The sequence below is a fragment of the Macrobrachium nipponense genome, chromosome 10 (genome assembly GCF_015104395.2).
Source record: "Macrobrachium nipponense isolate FS-2020 chromosome 10, ASM1510439v2, whole genome shotgun sequence".
NCBI classification, from domain to species: Eukaryota; Metazoa; Arthropoda; class Malacostraca; order Decapoda; family Palaemonidae; genus Macrobrachium; species Macrobrachium nipponense.
The window spans coordinates 60,618,585-60,629,679 of NC_087204.1; the positions used below are offsets into that span (position 1 = coordinate 60,618,585).

Consider the following 11,095-nt stretch of genomic DNA (forward strand, 5'->3'; position numbering starts at 1 on the left):
TCCTTAGAATTTAAACATTTTACATTATTTCTTTTGAAACTTATGGATCTAGTACATTTATGCCATGAATGCTAGTTATACTCTTACAAATATTTTCATTTATAAAACTAGAATCAGTGCTGCTTCTCTCTAGTGGATTATGAGAATAAACTCTTTCTTAGTCCTACCAAAATGACTAAGGAATTGTTTGCTTGAAAATTCCGCTGTTTACACAGTGATTATCCTGTTCTACTATCTCTACCCATGGTTTCCCAGTTTTACCTATATAAAAATGATCCCAAGACTTACAACCGATTTGATACACATGTCCTATAGTATTGTCGGAAGTGTTATTTATGAGTACATTTCGTTTTTTTATCGTTTTTAAATGATACATTATCTCCAGCATTAATATATGGTAATAAACAAGTAAATGTTTTGTGTTGACATTTTCTCTTTTGTTTTGATACAGGGTATTTATTGCCGCTTCTATTCTATTGTTTATAACAGAGTCAAGATATTTCAGTTTCTTAATCTTATTTACTTCCTCATCAATGTATTCAGGGCTACATATACGTAACGTTCTTAAAAACATTGATGGGGAAACTGATTTCTTAAGTTTATTGCTTTTACCAGAATATAAATAACATTTCCAGAAGTATTAGCAAGTGTTCTGTAAATATTATTTTTAAACCAGTTACAAGTTCCATGTATTGGGTAGTCCAAAAAGTTAGGTTACCTTCCTTTTCACTTCATAGAGATAGTAAAATAAAATTAAGGCAAAATGCATGAAATCTGGGAAAAAAAATCCAAAGATTCTGATTTTTGCTGGAATGTGGAGGGATATGTGTTTAGTATAAAAAAAAAAGTAAGATTGTCTCAGGGCTGGGCAATATATTTTTGGACTTCTTTATCACTATACATTAACATCCAAAACAGAAGCATTTTTTTTCCAATAAAAAAGGGGAAAAAATCTTAGAAACCACTGTTCAAATAAAAATCAGGCAAAGAAGAACAAAAGTTGGAATCGTAAAAACGAATTCAGTGCTTCAGTCCCTTTCTCAAAATATCTAATAGTTCGGCTGCTATGGTGGTTCAAAATTTGATTGGTATCAGATTTAATAATGTTTCTTTCTGGGATGTAGCCATTCACAGGAAAGAAGTTCATAGAGGAAAAAACGATGCATAATATCAAAATACATTATGTGATGTGACTTTTTACTTCACGCCTCAAATTATATAGGAGATATTGCAATTAAAAGTTGTTGTATCTCAATTTCCTAGCAAATAAAAAAAAACATGAAAAATATGTTTAAAAAATGCACAGAAGAAAAAATGATGTAGAATATTAAGTACATCATGTGATATGACTTATAACTTTAAACCTAAAATTATATAGGAGATATTGCAATTAAGAGTTGTTGTACTCATCGAAAAAAACAAGGAAAAATGGAGCATTCTTTATATAACTACAAAAATGTCATTCTTAGGAAAGAAGTTCATAAAAGAAAAAAGATGCAAAATATCAAAATGCATCATGTGATGTGACTTTTAACTTCATAGCTCAAATTTTCTAGGATTTATTGCAATTGAAATTTCCTTTCTTCATTAAAAAAAACAAGCACAGAACAAGCAGTTGGAATGGCATCAAATGGTTTTCCTCGGAAATAGTTGTAGTACAAGAAATAAGCATTTTAGTTTTACTTTGCTACCACAGGCCTTCATATACGAAGAACTTATATGATGAGCCTTTTAAAAAAGAAGCTTCATGAGAGTGTTAAAGTAGCAGAGACTGGGGAAATGAAAATTACCTATGATATTACAAATACCCTAGAAAAGGAACGGCAGTCCAGATTTGTTCAATCCAGAAATTCTACCACCAACAGAAGATGCCAGTATCCATCATGCACTGAGAATGAATCTCCAATTCATATTCTGGAAAGAACTGGATGCTGAAGCTTTAAGCTGTCATGGTAATCGCTCTATAGCTAAGAAACATATATTAAAGGAAAGGAAAATGCATCTTCTTCGAGTAGGTTTGCAGCAAGGAGGCATTCGCACACGTGTTGGAGGCGTCTGTTCTCATGATTGTCCGAGAATCTCCAGGTGTGTTATGGAACTCAGCACGCGACGACGTTAGAAACACCGCGTATTATGATGCAACTTTTCGTCTGGATCCTTCTAAAAAGTTCCTGTCGGGAAACGGTGACGTTTGCAGGTAAAGGCCCGCCCCCAGATCACCGTATATATATCAGACTGAGGAAGTATAAAGAATCAGATCATCAGAGATAAGAGAATAAGGAAGAGACGAAGGATAAGAGAAGAGGATGCACGAGAGAGAGTGTGAATAGAAACAAAGTAAAGTCGTTTGTAGTCGGAGAGAGAGAGAGATCCCGATGTTGAGCAACCCTTCATAAAAGAAACGTCCTACAAGTGGTTTTGAGGAGTAACCCGCCCTTCAAGTTTCAAGAATAGTCCATTGGCTGAGTGGGTCCCTGTGTGCATGAGATGTCCCCTAAATTTCTTTTCATATCTTTGAAGTATACCATAGGACAAATGAAAAAGTCTGGGTAGAAATTTCCTACCCTAGCAGTAACCGAGAAAATGACGTAATAAGCCACGCCCATTTCTCGCTCCTTTGGACGAATATTAATGGGTAGTGGAAACTTAAATAGCTATATCTCTGTATGTATAAATCACAGAACAACAAACTATACCTCAAAATGTTTGTATTTAAGTCTTCTATAATTCTGTATGTAAATTATGCAAATTAATATGCAGCTGAGGTCGCCAGAGGTCAAAAGGTCACGATATCTGGTGCAGTAAAAAATCTCACCACGTCCAAGGAAATCTGACCTACAGTTGGCTATTATCGTATTTTGAGAGGAATGCCGCATGAATAATTTAGGTTAGATGTCTCCAAGCCTAAAAACATGCATCTTTAACCCTTTCATGTTTCATTATGTTGTATAACATCAGATCGTAAAATGTCAACATTGATAAGCCATATTTGATGCTAAGTACACAGTATGTAGGTGGAGAGTGTTGGTCAGTATGTACACCTTTTTTTTAGCTCAAAGTTATATGCTGATTATGTGAGCTGTTGCCAATGTCTCCTTTTCTCTTTTAACAGATGCCCCTGTGCGTCATTTAATGTAGGCCTGACCACAATAGAGGGCAGCATGCAACTTCCTGTCATTAAGAAAACAGAAGAATGTAGCCCTCCAAAGAAAATGACAGTCACAATCTCTCCCCATCTTTTATCACTTTCAACAGTAGAGAAAATGAGCATTTATTTATTAGTGCATGGTGCATGGTGTTGTGGTGGTGAAGGATCACTCAGGAAGGAGCAGAAGGTGCTTCTGCTCCTTTCTGGGTTTTCCTTCACCACCACAACACCAACTTGTCTCACACTCTGTCACCATAAGTATTTTTTTATTTGAATATAATAACGTCATTAAACAGATTAAAACAGAATGAGGCGATTGGTTTCATACATGCTAGATGTAGGGGAAGCTGCCTTAATGCTGTGTCGAATGTGGTACTGGGTTTATGACTATTAGCACAGAACCTACATACATGCTCCATGAATCTAAGATCTAGGACTCATCATTCATACTCTTTACAATTTCTTAATGTCTGTTTCAGGGAACTTCATGATTGCAATAACGATGGAGGCGGGAACCAGTGGGGTGAAATTGTTACTGGGCCGAGCCAACAAATACGCAGTGGACAAGTGCATTATTTGCCAAAGAGCAACAGAGGATGCCACAGTCAGCACATTGAACGGGAGAAAACGCATCAAAGATGCTGCAGACATTCGAAATGACCATGTTGCAATGCATTTGAAGTCGTTCAATGGCATTGATGAACACTTTGTCTACCACATGACAAATGCTGTTACAAGACTTACACAATGAAAAGTACTCTGAAAAAAATTGCAGAAACGAAAGCATCTTCACCAGAGGAAACGCTGGATGAGCTTGCAAGGGGGCCGCAGCGTCAGGTCTCAGGTGATATCTTGTCCATCCCCTAGTCAACAATGTGATATTTACAATTACAAATGTGTTGTATGTACCTATGCCAAACGCCAGGGTGCATATGAAAAGTATCGAATCTCAGAAATTGAGCGGGCAAAGAAGCTCTTGACGGTAATTGTATTTTTACAGGATGACATCTACACCCGAACCTGTGATTAACAAGATGAACACTCCGTTTTTGGTGCAGACCTTTTCTGCCACAACTTGTGCATAAAATACTATCTGCAGAAATCTGAAAGAGCACAGAGCAGGTCAAATGATGATCCTATGAATAGGAAGAAGAAAGCATGGTTAGCTGTGGTACCTGATATAGAAGTGGGACTGAAACAATGTGATGGGTTTGAACTAAGTCAGATCAGAGACCGCATGAATGTTGAACTTTCAGGCACTCAGGTTACCAATAGGGAAGCAAAGGTCCTGCTTGCAAATCCTTTTGGTTCCAATATTTCCTTCTCTAAACTGAAACAAGTAAATAAATCACTGATGTTTTTCAGCATTAGTGTGACTACTGAAAATATGGCAGACACAATTCGTTCAACAGATCCTGTTTGCCAGTGTGCTGAAATCATCAGACAGAGTCTGTTAGAGTTAGATTTAGATTTTGATTTGCAGGATAGATTCTGTGATGCTCATGATTTAGAAAAGGCCACTGAGAATATGGTAATACCAGGACCCCTCCTAAAATTCTTTGCCAAAATGATTTACAAGCAGGACTTTTGCTTCCCTATTGGTAACCTGAGTGCCTGAAAGTTCAACATTCATGCGGTCTCTGATCTGACTTAGTTCAAACCCATCACCTTGATTCAGGGCCGCTTCTGTATCAGGTACCACAGCTAACCATGCTTTCTTCTTCCTATTCATAGGCTCATCATTTGACCTGCTCTGTGCTCTTTCAGATTTCTGTAGATAGTTTTTTAGACACAACTTGTGGCAGAAAAGGTCTGCACCAAAAACGGAGTGTTCGTCTTGTAAATCGCAGGTTCGGGTGTAGATGTCATCCTGCAAAAATAAAGTTACCGTCAAGAACTTTGCCTGCTCAATTTCTGAGATTCGATACTTTTCATATGCACCCTGGCGTTTGGCATAGGTACATGCCACACATTTGTAATTGTAAATATCACATTGTTGACTAGGGAGTGGACAAGATATCACCTGAGACCTGGTGCTGCGGCCCCTTGCAAGCTCATCCAGCGTTTCTTCTGGTGAAGATGCTTTCGTTTCTGCAATTTTTCAGAGTACTTTTCATAGTGTAAGTCTTGTAACAGCTATTTGTCATGTGGTAGACAGTGTTCATCAGTGCCAATGAACGACTTCAAACACATTGCAACGTGGTCATTTCGAATGTCTGCAGCATCTTTGATGCGTTTTCTCCCATTCAATGTGCTGACTGTGGCATCCTCTGTTGCTCTTTGGCAAATAATGCACTTGTCCACTGCGAATTTGTTGGCTTGGCCCAGTAACAATTTCACCCCACTGGTTCCCGCCTCCATCGTTATTGCAATCAAGAAGTTCCCTGAAACTGACAGTATGAAATTGTAAAGAGTATGAATGATGAGTCCTAGATCTTAGATTCATGGAGCATGTATGTAGGTTCTATGCTAATAGTCATAACCCCAGTACCACATTCGATACAGCATTAAGGCAGCTTCCCCTACATCTAGCTTGCATGGAACCAATAGCCTCATTCTACGTTTTAATCTGTTTAGTGACGTTATAATTTTTAATAATAAAACACTTATGTTGACAGAGTGTGAGACAAGTTGGTGTTGTGGTGGTGAAGGAAAACCCAGTAAGGAGAAGAAGCGCCTTCTGCTCCTTCCTGGGTTTTCCTTCACCATCACAACACCATGCACCATGCACTCATAACTAAATGTTCATTTTCTCTATTGTTGAAAGTGATAAAAGATGGGGAGAGATTGTGACTGTCATTTTCTTTGGAGGGCTACATTCTTCTGTTTTCTTAATGACAGGAAGTTGCATGCTGCCCTCTATTATGGTCAGGCCTACATTAAATGATGCACAGGGGCATCTGTTAAAAGAAAAAAGGAGACATTGCCAACAGCTCACATAATCAGCATATAGCTTTGAGCTAAAAAAGGTGTACATACTGACCAACACTCTCCACGTACATACTGTGTACTTAACAAAAAATATGGTTTATTAATTTTGACGTTTTACGATCTAATGTTATACAACATAATGAAACATGAAAGGGTTAAAGATGCATGTTTATAGGCTTGGATACATCTAACCTAAATTATTCATGCGGCATTCCTCTCAAAATACGATAATAGCCAACTGTAGGTCAGATTTCCTTGGACGTGGTGAGATTTTTACTTTGCACCAGATATCGTGACCTTTTGACCTCTGGCGACCTCAGCTGCATATTAATTTGCATAATTTACATACAGAATTATAGAAGACTTAAATGCAAACATTTTGAGGTATAGTTTGTTGTTCTGTGATTTATACATACAGAGATATAGCTATTTAAGTTTCTACTACCCCTTAATATTTGTCCAAAGGAGCGAGAAATGGGCGTGGCTTATTACATCATTGTCTCGGTTACTGCCAGGGTAGAAAAATTCTACCCAGACTTTTTTCATTTGTCCTATGGTATACTTAAAGATATTAAGAGAAATTTAGGGGACATCTCATGCACACGGGGAACCCCTCAGCAATGGGTTATAAAAATTTCTTCCTGCAGTAGGAAGTCAAGAAGCTGTCTGAAGTTTCTACTGTCCCTTTTTGTGAAGGCCTCGCTTCAGGCACTGGTTTTCGACAGCTGCAAAACTGAGCAGCAATTATTTCATTACCGCACTGTTTCCCTATTTTACATATTGTCAGTTTGAATTTTGTTATGTAAATAGGAGAATCATTCTGCATTTATCTTTGTTAATAAACTTGTAAATAAACTTTTGTTCTGTTTAAGTTTCTGCCCATATTCGTATCCCAAGTTTCAAAAGTTGGTGTTGAATCCTTTTTGTTTATTATAATAAAGAACCTGAGCGGATCTTGTCCGTAACATAAGCCCAAGTGGAAGAGGATGGGAACTTGATCGAAGTGATAAGTTAAGACCTAAGATGCTTATTGGTAATATTGCCCTTGATGAACCGTTGAAATCGGTATGTTACAGTTGCAGGGAAAGTGGGAACCAGAGCCAAACAATGAGATGCAGCTGTAGAAAAGGGGTTCTTTTGTGTTACAGCTTGTGGGGTCTGCCATGGCCATTGTTCAAATATAGAGGGCAATGATAAATGATGGCTTGTCAGAAAAAGATGAAGATATCTGATTTAGTTTTGATAGTATTAATTATAGCTTTTCTTAAACAAATTACAAATAATATTACAACTATAGTACCTATGTATATCATGAAACTTTTGTTCTTTTATAGATTGTCCTTGGTACCGTAAGGTGTTGAAATTGTTTTCAAAACAAAATTTGGAACATATTACTATACTCAGAGATATTAAGTTAAGACTTAAGTTGTTTTGTATATTTTAATTTTTCTAAATTTTTCCTTGGATATTTCATTTTCAAATAAACTGTCTTTTTTAGATAATGAATGAATTGTTTATGATTTTGATAATTCATGATGAAATTGCAATATTAAAAAATAATTATAATATTTCCAATACTATTAGTGTTATGAAGTAATTGATTACCTCATGATATGTTTTGATATTCTGAATCTTTTTTTATTTATTCCATACGATAAAATTGAGATACTTAAAATTTCAATGGCAATATCTCCTATAGAATTTGATATATGGAGATAAGAGTTACATCATATGTGCATTTTTGATATTCTACATCTTTTTTCTTCAAATGCATTTCAAATAAATGACCGTTCTGGAGTTACATCAAGAACCCTCCATTTTTCCTTGTTTTTTATGAATAAAACCAATTTTAATTGCAATATTTCCTACATAATTTGAGGTATAAAGTTAAAAGTCCCATCACATGATGAATTTTAGTATTCTACATCTTTTTTTTTTCATGCATTTCTTGGCCATTAATGCGTGGTAGTAAAGGAGGCCAAAAAAATGTTACCCACCTCTGAGACACATTCCCGCAAAAATCAGATTCTTTGGCATTTTTTCCACATATGAAACCTAATTTCATGTTACTGAAAACTCGTATGGACAGTACTAATATTCTCGTATTTAACTTGTCAAAGAAGTTATTTATATTTTTCGTTCCATTGAAAAATACATACAATATCATGAATCCATAATGCATTACACGAAATGTTTCTAGTATTTCGCTTTCGAAAAATCATATGCACAAATTACTGAAAACTGCGGACTCATTGTCCTGTAAAAATTTTTAGAGTGAAATTTCCCATTAGAGAGAGAGAGAGAGAGAGAGAGAGAGAGAGAGAGAGAGAGAACATATTTGTGTTCCCATAATTGTGTATACACAACCAAATACTGGAGTACCACGATATCCGCGTGCGTTCGGTACAACGGCTCCAAAGATAGGGCTGTGAAAAAAAAAAAAAAACACATACAAATCAATCAGTATATTATTGGGTAAAGACACCAATAAGTGAATAAACAAATAAGTAGCCTGATTTTTCCTTCGTGTGCTAACAGCCATGCGAACACCAAATACAGCAAGTTTCAACTCAACTAATCCGATATTTTTGCCTATTAAAGCATGAATAGCTACACAAAACATTTACTGTGGGAAATCATAAGTAATGGAAATAACAACATGAAGAGATGAAATAAAAGCGGAATGAGAGCTAACCAGCTAAGAGGAGCTCCCATTTGGGAGTTCAAGGAACCCCCACACAGTACACCCCTCATGAAGAAAAGGTTCAAGCTACACCTGAGGCAAGAGGAACAATAGCTGCAGAGAAAAAAAGAAAGGAGGGAGGATCGGCTGATCTACAAATCTCAGCTTAACATGCGGAAATAAATATTACGGCAAACTTTAACAATTTGAAATCACGGGGCTTTACAAAACACTATGCTTTGCATGGAAACTATTTCATTGCGCTAGAACATGTTTTTCAAACCTTTTTGTGCCCATGGCCCCATTTGGCCCATTTTTGGCATTCCTAAGTAGTCGTGGCCCAATGCCCTTTAAAATTGTGTACAAAATAATAATAGAATTTTAATATGGCTTTTAGAACACTTTTGTTAGTTTTATAATATCATTTACATAACTATTTCTTTAGAGCACTTGATTAGTTTACATTTTCATTACTGGAAGAAAATGTTGGCCTTTATTCACTGTTAATAACTCATATATGTTGTAATCAAAACTCAAAGGACATGTATTCACTTATGAAATGAAACACTTTCCAGTATTTCCGTGATTAAATTTTATGGATTGTAATAATAACTCAAAATACTTTTCACTTATGAAAATAAGCACTGGCCTGCATTTAACAGTATTCTAAATAAATTTTGGACATTGAAATAAAAACTAAAATTCCACTTTTTTACTTATGAAGTTAAGCACTGGCGTGCATTTATAGTAATAAAGTTTTCTATTTATGTAATAAAAACTAAATTTACACTTGTACAGCAATTATAGAAATGAAAATAATAGTACTTTATTGTTGGCATACAAAATACTGCATAGATTTGGTAGGTAGTGTGATGGTTGTGCTTGCTTTTTAACTACAAGTTTATCAATTTGTGGGACAGTTGTAGATAATGCACATCTCATATCATGCTCCACATCCAAGCGATTTGTTGTTTTTGTTTTTATTTGTAATAAGCAGCAGCCCGGATTCACATAGGTAAGTAGAAGCAAAAGGTAGAAGGGTTTTTAGCCCAACTTCCTAACTCTAGGATATGATACACTTGCTTGTGACCAGAATTCCTGCATAGAATGTTCTTTAGAAAAATCCTTGATACTTGAATCAAATTCCATTTCTAGAAATTCATGTTGGTCAGGCTCAGGAATAATATCTGGTTCTGCATTAAAAGGGTTTCTTCAAGATCAGGAAAGTATCTGGAAAATTCTTGGCACAAATTATGAAGGTGACTGATTATTTCATTTCTTCTTCTCTTCCTTCAGCCACCTCACAAAGCTTCTCAAACATAGCAAAATTACCAGAGCTAACTTTCCTAGACCAGTTCTTCATCTTGGCAACAAAAGCACGCAATGTGTCAACAAAGTGAATTACTATTGTGTCCTTACCCTGAAGCTTTAGATTAAATTTTATTAAGCTGGTCAAATATGTCAGCTAAATACGCTAAACGTTGTTTCCAGAGTGGATCATTGAAAAAAATAGGCTCCTTATCTTGCATATCCAAAAACATCTTTAGTTCTTCTCTAAGTTCAAAAAACTCTGTTCAGGACATTGCCCTTGGATAGCCATCGAACTTTAGTGTAGAAAAGCAGAAGTTGATTCTCGGAATCTAAATCTTTGCACAACTGTTTGAAAAGACGAGTGTTCACAGGCATAGATTTTACATAATTTACTATCTTTATAGCGTTGTCTAAGCTGGCTTGGAGTTCCCTAGGGAGGGTTTTAGATGCAAATGGCTGACGATAGATCATGCAATGAGTCACTGTAACCTCAGGAGCATTCTCTTTAACTCTAGACACAAAACTCGATTTTGAACCTAACATGACAGGTGCCTCGTCAGTATACACTGCACATACATTCTTCCATGACAGTCCTAACTCACTGAAATAGTATGTTACCTCTTTCATAATATCTTCACCTTTGGTGGTAGTTTCAAGTGGCTGGCAGAAAAGAAATTCCTCTTTAAATTTTCTCTCATAAACGTATCTAGTAAATACAAGAAGTTGCGAATCAGATGAAACATCAGTGGATTCATCTAATTGCAGAGCAAATAAGCCAGCATCTTTTATCTCCCTCATCACTTGTTCTTTTATATCATAGGCATTTCTTCAGTGCGTCTTGATACTATGTTGTCAGAGAGTGATATTTTGATGATTTTTTTTCTCACTATCACCCCCAAAACAAGGTTAACCATCTTTAAAGCACAAGGTTTTATAAGAGTCTTGCCAATGGTATGAGGTTTTTATGTTTAGCTATTTCAAGTGATACCTCATATGAAGCCTGAGTACATTCCTACTTTGCG

The 11,095-nt window shown here is 36.1% G+C and overlaps 1 protein-coding gene across 1 annotated transcript; it reads right to left on the bottom strand.

The window, feature by feature from the left end:
* Positions 1-10,322: 10,322 nt before the first annotated feature.
* LOC135223982 (protein FAM200C-like) lies at positions 10,323-10,871 on the bottom strand. Its single transcript, XM_064262904.1, has one exon. The coding sequence runs from the start codon at positions 10,869-10,871 to the stop codon at positions 10,323-10,325; it is 549 nt and encodes a 182-aa protein (XP_064118974.1).
* Positions 10,872-11,095: the final 224 nt, after the last annotated feature.

What these genes read in the sequence shown, in the direction of transcription:
- LOC135223982 (XM_064262904.1), bottom strand. Translation starts at nt 10,871, where the DNA reads ATGAGGGAGATAAAAGATGCTGGCTTATTTGCTCTGCAATTAGATGAA.